At 39.6% G+C, this 22699-nt stretch overlaps 1 protein-coding gene across 3 annotated transcripts; it reads right to left on the minus strand.

Annotated features, from left to right (window-relative positions):
- Positions 1–407: 407 nt before the first annotated feature.
- LOC137139377 (monocarboxylate transporter 1-like) lies at positions 408–22699 on the minus strand. 3 transcript variants are annotated; one of them, XM_067526533.1, is made up of 6 exons: positions 22257–22699; positions 19216–19505; positions 9446–9762; positions 3634–3777; positions 2266–3081; positions 408–1833 (listed from the first exon to the last, which is right to left on the minus strand). In XM_067526533.1, the coding sequence occupies exons 3-6, from the start codon at positions 9660–9662 to the stop codon at positions 1550–1552; spliced, it is 1461 nt and encodes a 486-aa protein (XP_067382634.1). In that variant the 5' UTR covers positions 9663–9762; positions 19216–19505; positions 22257–22699; the 3' UTR covers positions 408–1549. The 3 variants fall into 3 exon arrangements, with proteins under 3 accessions (XP_067382634.1, XP_067382635.1, XP_067382636.1); XM_067526534.1 differs by lacking the exon at positions 19216–19505; XM_067526535.1 differs by lacking the exons at positions 19216–19505; positions 22257–22699 and adding an exon at positions 18617–18969.

The following is a 22699-nucleotide window of genomic DNA, read 5'->3' on the forward strand; positions in this document are numbered from 1 at the left end:
AGAGTTTTCGAAATCACTGTTGCAAATTTAAACCACATACCAAGCAGTATCTGAGAGACTAAAACCTTATAACATCCTGTGCACAAGATTATTGTTTAAAACCGTTTATTTTCCCAGTAAGAAAAAAGCTTATTCGGGCTGACGGGGCTAATATTTCCTATGTCTTCTGTTCCCTATAGTCTCCAACAATCAAATACTACATAGTATATGTGACTGATAAAGTAAGTACACAGTGCATTTGTACAGTTTCTCTGTAAATGGACTGCAGGTCACTGAATCTTAAACAAAATAAATCCTGGGTTCAGTTAAACCTGTCTGATGAAGTGCAAACAGACAGACACACCTCTTCCTCTCAAACTTGCATATCCTACCACCCAAATGCCCTAGAAATGTTTAAAAAAAAAAAAAAAAAAAAATCAGATTGTCATTGTCCCTATAGTTTGTTAATCGAACTGTAAACCAGGCTGTGTTACTATTCAGAAAATGGGTGTTGGGAGTCTGCTCATTGAAATGAGGAGAAATTAGATTTAGGTGCAATTTAGTGAAAGATTTCTTTCTAATTTGGTCAGTGTGGTGTCACAGCCTGTTATTGCCTATGAACCTGTGTGTGGTGTAATGTGAGCAGCACCTTCAGCAGATGCACTGCTGGGGTATTTGTTGAAATGTGTCTCTTCATAAAAAATTGAGACAGCAATGTTCAAAGAGCTGCTCTGGATTTAGTGTATAATATTGCTAAGTTTCACACAACTACACTCATATCTACAAGCACAACACACACATTAGTTTTCTCTCAAATCCTTACTTTTCTATATCTGCGTTTTTAAATACCTCCCAGTTTTTATGCCCTACATTCTTTGACTAAAAGATTCAAAATAATACTGCTGAGACCCATGTTTGGTGTTAAAGTGACTAATTTCTTTCTTTCTTTAAAGTTTGTTTGTGTCCCTTAGCACAGATCTGCATAAAAGTTAAAAAGGAAAAAGTACTAACTCCACACTCTAAACTAAGGTGCACAGACGCCGTAACTATACTTAACATGACTGTGTCCTTTCATTTTCAGCCATTTTCGGAGTGAACCAATGCCAAGTGTTTCTACAATTACAAGAGAAAATGTATAGTATCTCTAACGCACTGTAACAAATTGTTTAAAACTGACAACCAGACTCCATCTGACTAAATCAAGGCCAGGTGATGTGTAAGACGACCCTGAGAATAAAGTCCTCATTTACTGGATTTGCATTGTGCGTCTATCTGCTGCTGTAATAGAAGTGGTGCATGTGCTTCTAGAGGACTTAAAAAAGGCACATCAAATACCAAAACAAGAGGTCAACACAGTGAAACACTGCATGATGAGCATGACGGTCAGTAGGAGTTTACAATAAAAGGGGGAGAAAAAAAAAAAAAATACCCAAAACAAAACACGTTTTTAATAACTGCACGGTTGTGTACAAAGGCGACGTGAGTTGGTTGAGTAACTGCAACTTCCATGTGTGTTTCTACAGTGTGTGATGCATTGTGTGTGTCCACCTTGAATATGCTTTTTAATGTTCTACACAGTGTCCTCATCCATCCTGGCCACGTCATCTAGCGTGACACCTGTTGCAGTGTCCTCCACCTCCTCTCCTGATTTCGCTGAGGGGGAAGGTGCTAACATGGCAGCAGCTTCCTCCTTGGGCTGCTCCCTCTCTTTTCTCTCCTCCTCTTTCTTTTCACGATCCAGCAGGCGGTAGTTGATGCCCATTCCCACGAAGAGGAAAAGACTCCCGATTATGAGGATGATGCCACACAATATGTAGGTGTAGTTGTAGTGTTTGTATGTGTTATACAAACTCGCTGGAGGTGGACAAGAGAGAAAACATTCAGATTTAACATTGAGAAATCAGAATTGTGTTTCTCAGTTGTCACTCTCTCACAGCTGCACGCCAAGTTGCTACTTTTAAAACTAGATAGATTAGACACACACACGCACATAAATTCTAAGCGGTGCACTCAGATCAAATTCTTGCCAATTTTGATCATAGTGGCAAAATAATACAGCTGCTTTGTGTCATCCCTATCTGAGCTGCTGTTCCACATCTGGCTTGCAATGTTTTAAAGAAACTGTCTTTTCACATTTGAATTCTTTTCCAATACTTAATTGGTAGATTGATCATTAAAACAAGCAGAAATTTGTTGCAGCCCTGATTGTTTTTGTTAAACACAAAGCAAGACAACAGTACATGCTTAACACATCAAAAGTAGCTCTGTGCATGGTGGGCACCTTACCTGTTAGCGGGGGGCCCAACAGCACTGGTGCACACTCTACTATAGTAACCAGACCGACAGCTGAGGAGAACCTTTGGGCTCCCACCAGGTCCATCAATGTCTCAAACAACACTGAGCTCAACCATCCAAATGCAAAACCAAAGAAAATGGCGTAGACCACAAATCCAGTGTAGTCCACTGACAGTGGTGCCAGCACGTGACACACTCCATTGTAAAGGACAGCGGCAGCGTAGAAGTACTGGATCCTTGGACGAACCCATTTGGTGTTGGCCAGTAGGCCCATGGATGGCCGGGCAAACATGTCAACAAAAGCCAGCACTGACAGCAGGAAGGCAGCCTTTTCTTTGCTGATGCCAATACTCTTGGCATAATTAGAGAGAAAGACGAGTGGAGCAAAGAGGCCGAAGAACAGGATGACGTTTCCCATCAGATACAGGAGGAAGCCACGGTGTTTGAACAGCGTCAGGTCGATGAAGGAGTTGATGGTCTGCAAGACTGTCTTCTTTGGCTTGGGCTGTACTGAGTCCGGGGCCTTGACATCAGCGGCCTCAGGATCAGCTTTGGCCGGCTGAGGTTTGGGTCCGATGGGGCGCATGAGGGAGCCGGCCACGCAGCAGTTGAACAGAAGTCCACCCAGGATGAGGAAACTGCCTCTCCACCCAAACTCATCATATAGCCAGGTGTTAATAGGTGCCAGGGTCGATAGAAAAACCGGGCTGCCAGCCATGGCAATGCCGTTGGCAATTGGCCGCCGCTTGTAGAAGTATTTACCGATCATAGTTAGAGCTGGATTCAAGTTAAATGCCAACCCCAAACCTGGAGACAGAGAGGATAATTAGAATACAGTCATGTGAGGAGTGACTCATTTTAAAGCCAACGTTTTTATGTTAACATAACTTGATCAAAACGTGGCTATTACATTTCTAGCAACCTTGCACCACAATATGGTGAAGCAGAGCTTAGAGTCCATATTAGACATGTTCATCATCCAGTGGACCCAAACACAATTACTGTAATATTAAATTCATTTGTTTTAACAGCTGGATGTTTAATCAAGCAGCTCGACTTCAAAACATCACTCGGGTGCATCCAAGTGACCAAATACAGAGAAACATAACAGATGTGTGACACCCTGTAAAAATCAGGGAAATTCTCTAAAGAATATTTTGAAAAGCTAATGGCAATATTTTGATTGGTACTAATATTAAGCATGTATATCCCTCTGTATCTAAAAGACAATATTTAGGATTTTGCAACACCTGCTTTCAAAAGATAGAAGGGATTGTTCTGTATATTTTGATGCTGACTTGAACAAACAGCCAGCTTAAAATAAGTATAGCTGGTTTAGTTGCATACAAATGAACTGACCTCCCACTACTCCAATGAAGAAGTAGAGCTGTCCCACTGTGTTGCAGAATGAGGCTGCAATGAGTCCTGACCCTGCCAGACAACCACCAAGGATGATGATTGGTCGACTGCCATATTTGTTCACAAGGATACTGCTGATTGGACCTGAAGAGAGAGCAATGTTATCATTTAAAGAGTGTGGCTTTCAGACCACAGCACTGCTGTGTTGGTTTTTTTTTTTTTTTAATTCAATTTTTTCATAGATTCTTGAACCATAACAAATACCAGCGGGTCAACATCCTTGATTAGTAATGAATTTATTTGATAAATATCTCATACTGCCGTCCAATCATATACATATTGATAAACACCACAATGGGGGGAATGTTTTGGCTCAGTGAACCAGATGGATGCAGTCTAGTTCAACAGCTTTATTGAATGTTGACCAGCAGGTGGCGCTAGGATGGAAGAAATCAAGGGACTAAGTGAGAAGCACAAAGGTGTCAGGCAGTGTGTGGCATTTTATTAAAAAAATAAAAACACACACGGATAAGATAAGGACAATAAAGAGAAAAGGAAACAAAGACAGAATAAGGTTACTTCATTTGAAAGTAACCTTTCAAATCTAGTGCACTGTAATGCATTTATAAAACCAAACAAAAAAATACAATTATAATAACCCACTAACCCTACATTCAGAAACACAATCGTTTGCCAAATACAACCTGAAAGTGCTTTTTAATTTGGGCCCAAAAGAGAGAAAAAAATAAACAACAACAACTTTTCCCTAAACCCTGAAACCACACACTCAGTAAATCAAAACCAGGCATTCAATAAACACACACGCTCAAGTTTCCTAGAGGACACTCCTCCTCGAATGACCAGGATCAAAGTGCTGCAAGTTCATGCATCCCATCCATCATCCTCTGCCACTTGCAGAGAAGAGAAGAGAAAAGAGGGAGAGGAGAAGTTCACGTGTCTGCTTGCATGCCAGGCTCACTATGAATGGGCCTTCACATGAATGCAGGCTGACAGTGGCTCCGCTGGATGTGAATACAAAGTAACAGCCTATACGACCCATGTAAGAACTCCATGTACATTCTGCATGAAAGTACAGACACAAAGAGGGGGATAACCATTCCTCAGCCATAACTGCTGAATTGCATGTGTAAAGAGATAAAACAATCGCTGCTTTAGTCAGTTAATAGGTACTATTTTTTATTATCAATTACTTTCCAAGCAAGCAAAAAAATAAGTCTCTCTACCCGTATCATGCACTGCTAGTTGGACTAAACAGGAGCCTTGAGGTGGTCACCTTAGACAAATCTTTGATGATAGTAAACATAATAATGTTGAACCAAAATAAGTGGCAATTTTGGCACTGAATTTCTTGCCCCGAGTTAGACAATACTTTATTTGCTCCAAAGATAGACAAAAAGAATTTGTTCTGTGACTAATACTACTCCCAAAAAAGGAGTCCAGCACATGACCCCTTGTCATTTTCCCAGGAGCAGGTATATAAAAATAACAGTGATAAAATGTGAATGATCTTAGGAGACAGACTGCTCTTGAAATCCCTGACAGGGTGCTCTCAGCCGGCATCCATTTCCTCACAACCCCCGGAGCTCTTCACAGACCATGGTGGCTTTGCCCTTGAAATTTGGCAGATGATCATGAAGGCCAGGGGCACTCTGGACGCACGGACGTTCGCTCACCAAATATCTCCCCGAAACACCTCATCTCTGTGTTGTGTCCGACTGCCCAGCACAGAGCCTCTTTTGGCAGCCAGCCATGGTCAGAGGGGTGGGTTTCCATGAGAAAAAGCAGGTCATGGTCAACTTAAAAAATATTCATCATACATTTGTCCTGAACACAAACGTGAACCTTTACAAGGACACACCATCCACTCATATAAATAGTAAGTAAATAAAGTAGTGATAGTCTTTGTTGCTGTGTAGCAACACACAAAGAGGGCAGTGAGCTGTGTTCTCAGATATTATATAAACGCTTCACTCCCCACCCCCATCATCATTTGCTCTCTGGAAAATAAAGGACAGAGGAGTAGAGGACAGGAAAAGAGCTGTTCTCAGCTTCACACAGATTCATCTACAAGTGAACATTTCCCATAAAAACCCATAGAGTATGTGACGAGCTGCTACTTTTAGGAGAGATGCTTGCTTCTTATTGGCTAGATTAAAGCGTTCAGCGTTTTATTCTGTGAATTAGGCAGCTGGTAATGAGTTAGTCCTACCAGGACAAAATAGAACAGGGACAAGACAAACGGCTGACTGGACTTGCCCCAAATAGTTCTCCACTAGTTACATTACCCCCAGAGCAACACTGCTCCAGCTGGACTGGCCCGTTAAACAGAACAGTTTAACATTTTGGAATATGGAAAATGCTGGATGAGAAAAATGAATATCCCTTTCATTTGAAGCTGGAGTCAAGAGATGATTTGCTTATTTAAACCAGACACTAGCTCTGTGGATACAATGCAGCTGTCTCATTTATCCGAGACTGCTGTGGTTTCCACAGAGGGCTACTGTTAGTCTGAGCACAGCCTTGTTACTTTAGACGCGGTGGCATAGTTTTCTTACTTTACACAGAGCCAGGTTGGCTGCTTTCCCTGGTTTCCAGCCTTTACGCTAACATCTACTGGGTAGATTCATATTCAACAGATGGAGGGCAAAAAAACCAACACAACAACAAAACTTAAAAGCAGTGTTTATATGACTTTAGCAAATTAGTGTGTGTGTCATCACTGCACTGAAGCATCTTAGTTCCTGAAACTTATCAAGTCTAATATACACCTGGAAATAAAGAACTGATCAGAAAACAGACTCAGCTTCTGTTGGGTTAAACACGTTAAAGTTCACAACCAAGAATTAAAGTCCTTTCACTGCATTCCACAGCTAAATGACTAATAGGTATAGACTTAGCACTAATAACTGCTTAATCCTCAAACGCATTCACTAATGTTTAAAACACTTATAGGAACATATGGAAAACACTTATAACTTGTGGTTATAACTGACACAATAGTAAATACCAAGACAACCTTTTAACTATGCGAAGGGTGATGAACCTGCAGAGGTTTACCGGCTCCTCTTAGCTTTAGAACTTCATATCGTTTCAGCTCATTGTTTAACAGTCAGAACTGTACATTTCCCGTCTGGGATCACCAATCATGTGGTTTGTGTTCAGTGCAGGCATCTGTTTTCACTGGAAAAGTGCTAAAGAAGCTACTTTGTGCTTTCTGCCTAGTGACAAACTGGTAGGTAAATTTTACATTTAATTAATTTCAATTACTTTGACAGTTTTTTTTTTTTTAATTTAGAATTTTGTAAAATTGTCTACAAAAAGCCAAGATCACTTACACTCCTTTAGACTGCCTCATATCCTTAACCTTCTTACTAACTAAAAAGCAAGAACATGCTTGTTTTTTAATCTGTTGGTAGTTTATGTGAAAGCTAGACCGTTCACAAACCCTCTTTCCTATTTAACTACATGCAGAGCATCCTGTGCATTAACTGGCACAATTACTCAGTCACAGACGTCATCCAACCACAAAGAAGTAATGAGTGTGTCTGTGTGTACGTGCGTTGTCTCATGTGTAACCAGTCAGTGAGTAATATAATTGGTAAATTATGCCAAGGTTTGGTCAACAAGTCTTAGAACTTTATTCTTAGTACAGTACAAGCAAATCCTGTACATGCAAATAATGCTTGTTAAAAGGTGAATTGTGAAACCAGGAAGGAAGAAAATGTAAAAATCCTGTTACACAACTTCACTCCTCCCCTCGGTTCCTCCCTTGGCACTTCTCTCTTCTCAATACGAAAATCTACTATATAAACCTGCAAGCATGTGGTTCTGTGCATCTGAGAGAAACTAAACCTGAAAGAGCATAAGTTTCCAATTCTCGAATCCAGTCCAATGATAAAGACTGAAATAATTCAACAATTATTAAATGGCTTATTCAAGTCTCCCATGTCGTTCAATCCTAACCAATAAGCATGCTTACACACTTACACAACTAAAATGCTGAGCAGGAAAATTATGCCTGCTAAACATTAGCATTTATTCAGACCATCTATTGGAGCTAATACTTGTACATACAATCCCCTTCAAAAGTACTGTATCCAAAGATTATCGCAATGTTAGGGCTCATCTAGTAACGAAGATGACACTGAAAAATAAGATGCTAATAAGATATATGCGGTTTAAAATATTTAGATGTAAATATCAGAAGAGTGACAAACGTAAGGAGCATATTCCTCGACGTCTGTGGGCAATGTTCACTTATTTTTCCATCCCTTATTATTCACTGGGTTGCCCATGGGACAAAGACACAATCACCTGAATTTTGTTACAAATGTACCAGTATACACCAAGCAAAACCTTGTTAGAAAGCATAAATCCTCATGATTCCAATGCCAGCAACAACAGTTTCTCAAAATGTAACAATAGTTCATACTCAGTGAGACAGTAAATCTTAAGTTTTATAATGTTTGCAGAGTGTTCCTTTGTTTCCCTGGTTGTCTTGGCTGCATATGAAAAGTAAACACAGTGATGACCACCATTTTGAAACCCCACATCTAAGCTACATCTATGACAAGGATTGGGCCTTCAGTGAGCCTCTAAACCAATCAAAGCCCCCGACAGTAACGTACAAATTAACTTGGTGATTGAACACTTCTCGGCTGTTACAGCTCACTAATGGTGTGCGTTTCCTGTGATGGTGCAAAGCCGTCGTAGCTTTTGAAATAATGGTTTCAGAAATTTATAGTTTGCAGGCATATGTGGCAGCACTGACAATTTTACTTCCCATTTACTAAGCGTTGATGCACGTTATGCTAGTCGACGTATTTACGTAAATCGATTATGACTACGTCTCCCACACCCCAGTCGCGTCATTGCTGTGTACCATTTTATGCACATACTAATCTACATTTAATTTAAGACAGCGGTGTTAGAATAGTCTTATTGTAGTGAAAACTGAAATCTTAATTTTGCAAGAAAAAGTTTCATTAACGTACCTACTTTTGTCCTCGTTTAGATGTAATATTTTTAATAGTGCAGTTTTTAATGCATTCTGCTAAAGTGTACTGTACACTTGCTAGAAATATTTACTCACATCAATGTGTGCTTTCGATTGCCTTGCATTTCCCTCCAGCAACTTTAGTCAAATTATAATACAAGTGTGCTCGTTTTCAGTGCTCGCCTGCAAGCAAAGAATCAATTACTCATATTGTCCCATGTGCTCATTCATCAGCAGTAAGTGTATTTTCTGATGTAGGAAAGTGATAGTGTACATGTGGAGAGAGAAAATATAAGCAGGAAAAAGGCTGGTTTTTATTACCGCTTTGAATTAATGTAGGATGAAAGATGAGAATTTGCTGCTTTTCCTTGTCCAACAGTAAACATCTTATTTTGGGTTCAATTTTCAGGCAAAACTAAGAGATTTCATAGTAAATAGAAAAGTGCCACAGCATTTCTTTCTCTGTAATTTCTAAAATTTAATAGATTCAAGTTAACTGATTTAGTCAACACAAGTACAGAGTAATAATTTATGAAACAATTCACAATTGCAGACCCCAAGCTACATATAAAAAAAAAAGCTAATATAGTTAAGGTTGCACTAAATCAAAACAGCTGCTTCCGGATCTGTAACTCATCCAAAACTATTTCCGTAGAGACCTGAAATAAAAACATTCCTGAAATCGAGTATGATTTTCATGTAATAAAAAATATTTTTTTGGCACGGTTCCCATGATTTCTTTCATATGCAAAGAAAAAAATAAGTAAAAATGATATCTGGTCTCATAAAACTTACCTGCTCCATACATTACAGCCAACATGATGGAGGAGATCCAGGACACCTGACTGGGTGTGGCATCGAAGATGACTTCTATCTCTTTGAAGAACACAGTGATAGATTTTGGGAAGGCATATGAGAAGCCAATCGAGATGAAGGCCCCTAGCACCACTGCCCAGCCCCAGCCACCCTCAGGAGGAGTGTATCCCACTGGCCCACCCACTGCTGCAGGCATATTTGCTTAAACACGTTGACAATGAAGCAGGAAAAGGAGACTTCTGGAGGACCGCTGACCTTTAGAGGATTAAAGGTCTGACAAGCTGATCGAGCAGAACCTGTGAGAGAAACAAAGCAGAGAGATTGTATAAAAAAGGCAGATGGTGAAAGAGGGTGAAAAAAAGTAAATTTGCTGTGTATTGCAAAATATATAAATAAATAAATAAAAATAATAATAATAATAAAAATGGAAAAAAAATAAGGATGATATTGGAGAGTAGTTCCAATCCAAACTGAATTACAGCTAACAAGTGAGGAAAATTACTGTAAATATAGTTTTATTAAAACAAGATTTTAAAGATTGACTAACATAAAAAGTAAAATAAAACTGTGTGTCAAAACACATTTGGACAGATAAAATAAATTAATAAAGCGAAATTTCTCTGTAAATGAACATTGTAACAAAATACTTGCCAGTGTTGACCAGCAGAGAACAGAGCACGATGAGCCATTTTGGAAAAAGTTAGCAATCCAAACACATAGAAACAGTTCCCTAGTAATTACACTCAGAAACGCTAGCAGAAAACCTTATTAAAGTTAAATCATATCTAAAAATAGGCAATGTGCAGTCTGAGTGTAAAAATAACACAAACAGCCCCTGAAGAACACCAGCTTGTGTGACCACCAGTGGCTGAGCATTGACAGAACAACCTCGTCTCACACAGGCTGCTCTTCCAAGCAAAGCAGCTTGTAACAAAACTCGTCTCTATTGTGAAATCAGTGTTTCATTAGACTTTTACATTTCAATGAGACATTTACAGCTTCTTTAAGGACTTTTTTCCCTTTTAGCTCACATAGTACTGAGCAAGTTACCATCCATTCTGCTACTGTTAGGGTCTTTGGCCTTGACACTAGAATACACATTTACAAACCACAGAAGGACTTACACCTGACTGACATGACTTCAGGATCTCCCTTGATCCTGAGGTCATGACAAACTATCGTCCAATGTCCAATCTTCCATTCCTTCTTGGTCTTGGAAAAAGCTGCCTTAGCCCAGCTCCAGGATCACCTCAAAAGACACAATCTGTTTGAAAAATTTCAATCCGGCTTCCGCCCCTCCCACAGCACAGAGACAGCCCTGGTCAGGGTCACCATCGACCTCCTAATTGCTGCTGACCAGGGCTTCCAATCTCTTATCATTCTTCTGGATCTCACTGCCGCTTTTGATACAGTTGACCACAAAATTCTCCTTCATCGTCTGCTGCATAGCGTTTGATTTTCAGGCACTCATTTGGGGATGGTTTGGTTCCGTTCTCACAAATAGAGCTGAGTGTGTGTCCCTAGGGGACGCCAAATCTCTGTCACACGTTAATCTGTGGGGTGCCACAGGGGTCGGTTCTTGGTAAATGGTCTGCACTTATCCTACCTATTGGCACTTAAAGCGCTTTACATTGCTTTACACTGAGCCAACCCTTTAACATCTACATGCTCCCACTGGGCCGAGTCATTGGCAAGCATGGAGTCTCCCTATGCTGATGATACTCAGCTCTACGTCAGACTGAGCCTGACCCCACCAACACTTCCATCAACCCTCACCTGTTGCCTGGAGGACCTTAAGGCATGGATGACAGAACTTCCTTCAGCTGAACAGCACCAAAACCGAAGCCCTTCTAGTTCGCACCACCCATCAGCTTCATTCCTCACCTTTTAATTGCATTTCCTTTTCTGGCCGCACCATTAACCTCTCCAACTGTTAACAACCTGGCGATCAAGTTTCCCATTCACCTTCGCATTGATTACAAAGTCTGTCTACTTACCCACCAGTGCATCCACGGAAATGCCCCACAGTATCTTAAGGAACTTCACACATTGCAATCTACAACAAGACACCTTCGTTCCACCAACACTTAGCGCCTCTACCCCCCCAGATCCAAACTCTACTACTACTACTACTGTTGGGTCATGTTGTTTAAAACTAATAAACACTACATAAAGGGCTTCTAAAGTGGCATGGCCAATTTGAATGTTTTTGCCATGTCCCACACTGAAGACATTTGAATTTAAGATCAAAAGATGGATATGGATGAAGCTTCAGAAGGTCAGCTTTTATTTAAAGCCAAAGTTTAAGTGAGCAAAATTAGAACAGAGTTTTAAAGTAACTTAAACTTGCAAGTCCTTGTTTTGGATCAATGCTGCATCATGAAACTCATTCACATGTATTTGATGCATTTCTGATCATTTACAGATGAAAGGTTTGTCTGTAAACAATCATGCTACCATCTTCCAGAAACAGCCATACTTCACAGATTGTATGGTCTGGCTCATGGGCAGATCCTTTCTTCCCCCAAATAGCATCTAATGTTGGACTGTGCTACCTCAACCCCTGCTCTGTAGTGGCATTTAGTGATATCACTGACAGTTTTAGGGTAAAGGGTTTTCATCATTCTTGCAATGCTTCTGCCAACCAGCTCTTTGCATGTTGCTCAGTGCACCAGTGGTTTATTTTTCAAGACATTCCAAATTTTTGTATTTGCTATGCCCAAAGTTTCTGTGAGGTCTGTTCCCCCCTCCCCCTCCATCTTTTCTCAGATTCAAAGGCTTACTCCTTGGTGATTTATCCTTTAACTAGTCTTTAGTGCTAAAACCAAGAGTAGAGAGAACATATTGGAATACCACTGATAACAACCCATCTCTTCAGCTTTGTGCAGCTTTTAGTTCATTTTTTCCATGCAAACACAGTGAATACTCAAAAATACTCACCAACTCTTATAGAAATCCTAAATTAAACCAGATCACAGCAAGCAAAATGTGATTTTGTATTGCACAGCAGCAAAGCAGAGCCAATGTAAATGCATAACTGGTGACAAAATGTTAAGCAGGATTTTCTAAATAAATAAATAAATAAATACAAAAACAAAACTGCAGGCAGTGCAGTGTGAATGAACTGCTGATTAAACCTACAGTTAATCTACAGTTCTGATTATCTTCTAGCTAGTGTAGTGTTTGAAAAGCAACCCCATTTCCACTCACCACTTTTTATGCACATTTCATTTAAGATGATTATTCCATTTAAGTTATATCAGAGAGGCGTCAGCCATCAACACACAGTTGAATCAACACCTCCCTAAAAGCACAAGCCTAACTTTTTTGATTAGACAATCGCAGATGTCCCAAGCAAAACTTCAGCTCGGTGGTCCCATGATGGTGGAATGAGTTAACCAAACAGATCCCGCAGATCTCCCCCCAAAAAAAGTGTAACCCTTCCAGAACTTACATTTACATTTATTCATTTAGCAGACGCTTTTATCCAAAGCGACTTACAGGTGAGGTACAAGGCAGCAAAAAGCTAAGTCAAGGAGAAAACATCAAAGCAAAGTCCTATCAGAGTCCTATGCAAAAAAAAAAAAAACACATACAACAACAGTCCTATCTTGCAGTTGCATCTCAGGAAATGGAAACTTTTTACTCATAGCACTTTGCTTCTATGTTTTTCTTTGACAGATTTTTTTTGCTTACCTTACTCGCTTTGAAGAAACTTGTTTGCCAAACAACAATGTAAATGTGTTTACCACTCATAATGTTGCTTCGTCATGTTAGTTCAGCTATTTTGTTTGGTATAGCAGCCATTATAGTTAGTTTTGTATTGCTAAATATGTATATTTAAAGATTCCAACCACACGTCTCTGCTTGGTCATAACCGTTTTTCATAAGCTTGGAAGACAATGTTCCATTCTGAATTAATAATTACATCAATATAATGGTTTGTCTCGCTCTGTTTTATTGTGTACACACTAATGCTGATCAGACAACAGTCAGAAAATGCTGGTGCGTGTAGCGTTTTAAACCAGTCAAACGGATGACATTAGAAACATTCGGCACACGCACAAATGTGCACAAGCATGAAGGCAGTTCCACTTCCTTCTTATTCCTCGTCTTTTCTGACGCAGACAAAATACCACACATTCATGGCAACCACACAGCTGGCAAACATCACAGACCTTGACATGAATCCCAACAGTCAGTTTTACTGTGAGTTGGCCACTCTTCTGTATACTGTACTGTGAGTCTTCAGTTCGGTTACATGCAGAACAAGGAAGCTGAGACTCCACCACGGAAATAAACGCAGACTGTATGAGTGTGTTGTTACACACGCATAAAAAGTCACAAAATACTGAAATGTCACTCCCTGAGGTTAAAGCTTTCGAAGAGAGAAAGAATTTATGTTCAGATGGAAAGCCTTCATTTTTTATTAATCAATTCTTAAACACTAGCCAGACACCAAATCACCCTCAAAATTTTTTGTGTGGTGTGTGCAGCTTAAGTAGGGGATAACGCGAAATTAAACGTCATTCTAGTGTGAACACTATAGCCCTGACCTTTAATGTATTATGTCCTTGGAAGGGTGTGACTTTAGTAGTACAGTTATGTAGTGACAGGTTGTCTCAGGATCATAGAGTACGACTGGCAAAGATCTGCAGTCCCTCTTGTGTTGCTAACAGTTTGCCACAAAGTCTGTCATCCAATGAACTCAGCACGGGCATTCACACCGTCACATGCTTGGCTGAACACATGCATTCTCTCTCAGGCTGTCAGTGCAGCTCGAAAGCCAGTTTACAAGGAAGGCAAACTGAATGTGCTACTGATCAAAACGGTTCACATTCACTGACAACAAGCCCCAAAGTTATAGCCCTACACACAAGTGCTAAGTGAACTGGGAGCATTGGATCTGGCCATCAGTCACAACATGGCCTATGTGTTGAAGAGGAATGTCATGACTACAGGAGTAATGCTGCAGCCAACCTTCATTTGGTACTGGCAAAACACTCCAAGAGAAATCTGCATCATCTTACACAGGAAATGCTCTTCAGAAATTAGAGGTTTCTTCTTCTTTTTAAATTAGCAGCTCAAAACTGCTCAGAATTTACACAAATATCCAAGTTCGTCTTTTCAGTACCTCACACACAGACACACTATGTGCTGCTTATTGCATCTGGGGAAAAAGGAAAAGAAAAAAACAAAACAAAAACACACCACTTCTAGTCTCCAATTGTGTGCGCGATGCTTTTCAGGTCACGTTAAGCAACAGGGCAAACACACCCATACAGGCATTTACGTTTTCAATACGCCTTTATTGCTTTAGATATGCAAGTTTACTGGAGTGAGTGTCATAACAAGGAGACTTATACAACTCAAGATATGATGCTGAAATAACCTTATTAAATGTTTCTTACAAGACAAGACTTGGGGTTAAATTTTAGGCTATGGACACATCAATATGCCTTGGTGTCATTTATTAAAAAAAAAAAAAAAAAAAACCTAGTGATAAAAACATAGCTGTCACAATAGCTCACAAAAACTGTCACCTAACTGTCCAATTTTGCAACAGTGACAACTGTTAAATGCAACTATTTCTAAGTAACTGAAAAATATTATACATGAAACTAAATACATCAAATAGGAACACTCAGTTTTCACATTGTTTTTTTACTACCCCTAGACCTGCAGCACAGCCAAAATCAAAATACCTGCATTAGGGCCAAATATGCAGAGATAGAAATTCATTCATACAGTTGATTCACCAGTCAATCTAACGTGCATGTCTTTGGACTGCGGAGGGAAACTTACACAAGCCCGGGAGGACATGCAAAATCCACAGAGAAAGGTCATTCAAAATGACCAAGATCAAAACCCCACACTCAATTACTGTTAAGCTGCCCATAAACATGGCACAATCGAAAACAATGAAGTAACAGCAATATTTTTAACCCTTTTTTCACAATAACCCAGATTTAAATCCATTTGTCTATTTTAATAACCTGTGCTCACTGACAAATGCCCAGGAGCGATCTACGAACTTAAAGTAAAAGGTTATCCAAGGACCAACTTTACAGAGACAAACCAGTGTCTCATTACACATGGGAAAAGGACAGGGAGGAGAGGTGGCCATAACCAGATATATCTGGGTTGCACTAGGCATCTATTTTTAGCAGGACCCTCTCAATAAAATACTTTTTTTTTTTAAAGAACATTTTTAGAATGACACACAGGCCGTGCACATGAAGTGAGGTCCCAAATTTGACTTAACAGCGATAGTTTAAAAGTAGCTTTTCAAATCTAACAAGGGTAGCAGACCTGTTGTGCATGAGATTTTCCAGTGTCTAGCATTGTGCGTGAAGCTGGGTTTCTTTATTGTTTAGTTTATCATAAGAAACATGAAGCTATGAACACCGTTCATAGGAGAAAGGGGATATTCACGAACCATTGTCATGGGAAGCAGGTGTCACTAGTGGTTTCTGTTGCCATTTCCCCTGAGGTCCAAGTGCTCTGTGCTGCAGTGTAGTTAGGTGTGTGTACCACTAAAGCAGGACAGTTTAACTGCAGGAGTTATCAAAGAGGTCATTCATTCCACATTAACAAATGCTCTCTTTACCAAAGTCCACAGAGGGACTAGAGTCACCTGATATTCCCTTAACAAATGAAAGTTTCTGGAACTAAAATGTTTAAAACAAACACAAATAGTAACAGGTTTTATACCATTTCACATATAACCGGAAAAGTCGAACACGGGTAAACACCGAAACATCTATGATTCATGATGCTTTGCCTGTCTGGTCTGCTGGATTTCCCAAATTGCGCATAAATAACAGGATACAGCAGTCATCCATCGAAATCTGAGGACTGGGAGGGGAAGGAAGATAAGGGGTTAGCAAGGGTACACGTCTTTCTTTCCATGAATAAGCAAGTGTAATTTAATGAAGTCACTGTGCCTTTGGAACATCTTTATTCTAAAATCAAAACTCATGAGAATTAAAGAATGATATAAACAATACGGTTTTACACACACATTTTTGGATTTCCTATTTAAATCCTATTTAAGCTCTTTGAACACCACATTTATTTTGTCTTCACCAATTTACCTTGCGGCTTAGCCACAGTAACTTTACATTCAAACTAGTCATGTCATAAATTGCTGCCAATTCATTTTCTGCCAGTCAGGTACTTATAATGAATGAATTGTTTAGCTTTAATGTGAACTAAGAACTTCCCTCAACAGATATGATTAAACCCAGTCTGCTCTGCAGCTACTCTTTCAAATAAAGTTTGCAGTTAAAAGCTTCTTTCCAATAGAGTGCTTTAGAAATTATTCCCGAAACCTAGAAAATCAGTTGGCATTTTTGAACTCCTAGTGCCCTCATCCCAAACCAAATGTGTCTTCTTAAATCTCTGAAATAATATCTATAGTAAACATTAAACACCATCAAGCTGAACACGAAGACTCATGAATACAGTGTCTTTGCAGCCTTTTTGAGTTTGTAAATCATGATCGCTAGCTATAATCATGTCCGATAAGATGAAAGGCTTTTGTAGAACAGGTAAGTACTGTTGTAATGTTCTAATAACATTCCAAACTGATGTTAAGTAATGTACCTGTCATGTTGTTTTTGTATACCTTGACAATACCTTTTTGCTTCTAGCGATTTATCTTTTTTGAGCTGCCATACAACAGCAAAAAATGACACTCAAGACTGGACTTGGTCCCATCTGATCCTACTTCTGCCTCTTTGTTAATTAATAAACAGAACTTAAAGAAAAAAAACAACAAACAAAAAATCCTCTCCTCTCTGTATCTGTAGTCAATTTAGATAACCCTCTTATTTATTAGTTCAATCTTATACCCTTAAAACCACATTTCTACATATTTATTGATGCACCTAAAATGATCTAGATCTTAATTTCAATTTGCTTCTCCGATCATGACATTTAACCAACAATCACCAAAATATTAGTATGAAAGAAAGTAAGAAAGCAAAAAAGTTCAAACTTTTCCGTGCAGAGCCTCGTCTCTGACAAGTCATGACAAAGATTAGGCAAAAGAGAGGCATAATACAAATTGCACAAGAGGTACCACTGACATGTTGGTGCTATGGCCAAAGTCAAGTGCCAGAACACATACTAAACAAGAAACCACAAATTAGGTTCCTTCAGGGTCAGCACTAAAGAGCTGATCACACATTTCTATCCTCTGGAACTAGCCATGGTGTTGTCGTGACCACAAGGAAGTAAGACTGGCATCTTTTTAAAGGCCCTTTTTACAATGCTTAATCATTATGCTCAGCTACAACAGGTTCCACGAATAAAAATGCGATTCATTTTTCCTAAAGACAATGTTGTGTGACAAAGTCGGAGCACTTCTACCAAAATCCTAGGGACTGTATTGAGCTTTCAAGCCTTTGATTGGCCACTGCTTTAGCACCACATAAAATTTGTCACTGACAGTAACAACCATGTGCACGACAAATAGAAGACCGACCTTTATAGTCATTGAGCACAAGTATTTAAAGTGCTTTTTTGGAAATGCGTTTTCTAATTTTGGACAGGGAGCCAAGGGGGGTCTGATGTGCATGCAGGTGACTTAACTAGAGAAGGAGGAGAGTGTACAGGCTAAACTACAGCCCGTGTCTCATTTGACATAGAGGAATGACACAATTAATAGCTATTTCACCCATGAATCATGAAGAAATAAAGTTGTTGTAACCTAATCACACAAATCAACTGGGTACTTATTCTTATTACAGATCCTGTGCATTTGGACTTTGTTGTTGGCACTAATTATTTGACACTGGCTTGGTGTCCGAACAGTCAAATTAGGACTGAAAGGCAAAGCATTGTAGTTCAGCTCTTCTAAAACAATGATAGCAATGTGAATGGCTGACAGAACTCAAAGAATAAAAAAAAAAAAAAAAAAAAAAAAAGTATTTCACTTTTTGCTCATGGCATTGCTACACCAAAGCTGTAGAGTTACACACCACCCTTATCCATTATGTTCTACTACTGTTGACCTCCTGAGGCAGCGCCATCAATAACCGATAAAGGTCATAGTTCAGATACACAGATTTCAACATCAAACCAGAGCCTATGCTCGTCTCGTGCATCACCCTGTCGCCACTCAAAGAAAAATCACTCACTCACTTTCTGCCCACTCTTATGGAAATTCCCCAGGTTACAGAGACATCACTAAGCATTATGAAGCTGTAAGGACGATGTTCTGTCCGTATCCGTGCGATCCATCAATTTAGTCCGGAGCTTCATAGAACCATCAAGTGAAACAAAATTCAGCTGTGGAAAGAACGCTGCGCTTCATCGCGGAAGATAAGGTTACGCTTTGGTTCTTTGCCGGTTAGCACGGGTTGTTAAAGGGCACCGCCGTTTCCTCGGAAAAGGACGAGGCAGATTCCCCGTGTTCTTGTGTAAAAATAGCAACACAAAGCATCACACCACAATGAATTAACCTACATAGATTCAACACGGCCTTGTGAAACCAGTTACTTCAATCACGTGCGCCTCGCTGCAATGGAAGCAACACGGAGGGCAGTTGACTCACTGGTACTAGAGGTACTAGAGCGCACGTGAAGCTAATTGAAGAGGGGAGCTAGCCAATTTAAAATTTAAAAGCTAGTTGGCGACGAAACACATGTTGAGATGTGAAAGGAATAAATGAAGATTTATTCATCAGCCGCATCTCTCTGTACAACCCATTAAAACTATTAGTTCACCGCACGCTCACTTACCGCAGGGTTTCAGCAGCGTCGCATGTGTCCGGTGAAAAGCTCGGTTCAGCGTGTGTAGGGGTCGTTCGAGGTGTCCACGTTCTCAACAACGTATACACGTTGGACCAGCGGCGGCACCTCAACTACCAACGCTGACAACTTTGATGATGACGGTAATGACGTCGACGTGGTGTGCGAACAATTTCCACGCATGCGCACAGGACGCCCTGTTCTGGGAGACTGTAGGAATCTGACGAAACGCACGTTCGCACGGGGCCAGAGACGCTTGCGCTGTGTTCAACGATGCCGAGCTGCAATTAATATGGAAAACAAAATCAGTCTTATGAGATTGTCTTTAGATGTTTAAGCATTATATACCGTTTTACTTTTTATATCATAAAATGCGCTATTATTACTAATATTAAGTAAATAATAAGCAAACACAGTAGAAAGAATAATTTGCTTTCATCTGTTTTACAGTAAGTTATTCTAAAGTCTAGCAATCTGTCACCATTATTGCTACATGAGAAAGAAAAGCTTTCAAATATCTTAGGAAATGAAGCAGAGCATTTTCAGAAGGCAGTACTTTTTGGATGGCTATTTATTGCATCATATTATACAGATGTTTGGTTTTTTTTGTATCCACACCCTCATACATTGTAAAAAACATCATGTTGAAATTGTTCTCTGTCTCTCCCCATTTGTGAAACAGAGTGATTATTGCACAAATTGAGAATGAGAGCAATTATTTGAGTTCGAGAGTGGGTTTGATGCAGACAAATGGTAGATAGCAATCAAATTAAATTAGATGGCAAATTATATTTCTATATGGTAAAGTATAGCTAAATAATGTATTTATAACTGCATTACATATAGGGGGGTAAGTAAGTACTTTCAGCATGGTGCCCCTTTTGCCTTTCAATCAATCTAATTTGTATTGTGAGTGTGTGCTGTATGAATCTTGCAATGATGAGATGTTTATAGTTCTCATCTAAATATCTTCTTCGGAGGGATTGGCTAGGACTGCAAATTTATCTTCCAGGGTGGTCTTTGTTTCTCCTCTGACCTGAAATATTTATGAGGTGGACAATAGACAGGATGTTAGGATGCCACCTTTGTTAAGGTTTTGTTCCTTACTTGATGGGGTTGTTATACAGACAATAAAGAAAGTGAGCGTGGGGGTTGGGGACTCACAACTTTTCCACCCCTTGTACCCTTAAAAAGGGATTGTCACATTGGGGGGATTACTGGCCATTGTTTCTTAGACTGAAAGCTACTTGGATGAGTCTCAAAACGTTTTGAACTAAAGGGAGAAACTATGCTGACATCTATGAACTAATGTCGATGATGGCCGACTGTTGCATAACCTCACACCAGCTTTTGTTTGGCCGAAGTAGTGGCACTTGAACACACTGCAAAGACTACAGCCAAAGAGAGAAAAGGAATGCGACATAGGACTGTGAATGCGAATCTTAAACAAAGCAGCATGATCCTACCATTGTCACACCCACAGACGGTTTATAACTACTTCTAATCCAGAAGAACTGAGGTGTCGCTGCTAGAATTCTTACTGACAAAAAGGTGCAAAGTGACTGTAAAGAAATAAAAATGTCCACAAAGCAAAGCAATTTGACTACAACCAAAAATAAATGTAAAAAAAAAGACAAAATTGTCAAAAATTACATTAAATTTATTTCAAAGTATAGTTCAGTGTAGTTCAGTACCAATCCATCCTCCAAAGAATCTAATATTTCATGAGCCATCTGGGACAGTTCCACCTGATTAATGGGCTTTTGTTTATTGACTGCAAACATTCTCATCTTCTGTCAAATCTTTCCAGCTCAAAGCATGTGAGGATGCCTTTGGCACAGTGATGTGACAGTTCCTAATTGGAATATTCACTCTGTTTCTACTAATGAGGCAGAGAAAGAAAGGTGCTGACAGTGGTAGACTTGAGTTGTTGGATCAGTGAAATGAGGAAAATAGACATTTTTGCATGTCTGTAAAGAATTTGAATCATACTTGTGTTTCCACATCAGAGCCAGAGTACTGACATGATATAGCTCTGAGAAGTTTTTGTTATTTCTGTGGAACTCACTCCTCCCAGCAGCCTGTTTCCCCTCAGCATTTATCTGGCCTCAACAGGCAGGATGACCAAGACTGTTTGCTTAATGTGTGTTTGTGTGTTTCTGTCTATTCAGAAGACTCATGGAACAATAAACAGTTTAAAGAGGTTGGAAACACATGTCTGTTTTGTCATTTTACCCAAGACCCCAGATCTCAGTTGGAGGGGTTGGAGCAGGTTCAGCGGGACAGTTTGGGCTAGTTGGTGCCTGTGATGATCTTTGTTTCTAAGCTTCTCTCTTGACCCGAAATGATCTCAATGGCACAGAACAATGGCTTTGTTCTGTGCCAGGCCAACTTTGACACCATTAATAAACTGTTGATGTTCAGAGTCCAGTATGTCATAACACAACTGTTAAACATGCACTCGCACAAACGTTTGCATTTCTGTCCCCTCGAACGACATTTCACTGACTTAAAAAGATTTGTTGGAGGTTTACAGTAACAATCACTTACATGTCACACCCCGAGCCTTAACCTAAACCTAACCTCAAACCAAGTTACCCATACATGCTGTGATTTATGTTATAGGGACATGGGTTTTGTCCACAATTGGGGGTTGGGTACCCAAGTGAGTGCCTAAACAGATGTATTTCTTTAGAAAAGTTGTACAAATAAAAGTAAATACAACCTTGTCCTTCTGTCTTTCTCCTGGCCTTTTGGTTATTATAATAAAACAAACATGAAAGTTTTGGTTTTTCATATTCACTGTGATAAGCTGCCGTCACATCTTTCGCTTTAGCTATAACAACAGCTTAGAAGAAAGTTGCATTGAAAAATCATATATACAGTAAAGCAAATACAAAGAAAACTGTTACACATTAGCTGGCATCTCCAATCTAATAATTCTAGCATTCAGCCAAGAACGTGAGTTTCTAAAACTGAGCTCCAAAATAGGATTTAAAAGTTAAGATAATGTCAACAGATTGAGTACTAACTTGAAAATTGCTCCAGCGCTGAGGTGCCAGTACAGCAAAACATTTGATCACTTCTTTTCTTTAACTTGGACTCTGGAACAGCTAAAAGGCCTAACCCAGCAGATTGATAAGCCTTTTTGGCATAGTAAGATGTTTAAGGTTCACTGATGTGTTCACTGGCTGCAATGTGTTTCCAGCACGGTGCAATGCACAGCGGTTCTTTGATCGACAGTAAGTGCTAATGTCAGCACGCATTACACTTGTGATATTAACATGCTGATGTTCAGCAAGTATATTAAAACTGGACTGGAGGAACTGGGGTTTAAATGTTGCAGTCCTGATCTTCAGAAATCATCTAAAAGTTGTAGAAATATGTTGGTTTGATTTAAAGAGATTGGACCAACCACCAGTCTCAAACTGGATTGGTCGTGAAGCTTCTTCACTACCACCATAAGCTAAAGCTG

The sequence above is a fragment of the Channa argus genome, chromosome 13 (genome assembly GCF_033026475.1).
Source record: "Channa argus isolate prfri chromosome 13, Channa argus male v1.0, whole genome shotgun sequence".
In the NCBI taxonomy this organism is placed as follows: domain Eukaryota; kingdom Metazoa; phylum Chordata; class Actinopteri; order Anabantiformes; family Channidae; genus Channa; species Channa argus.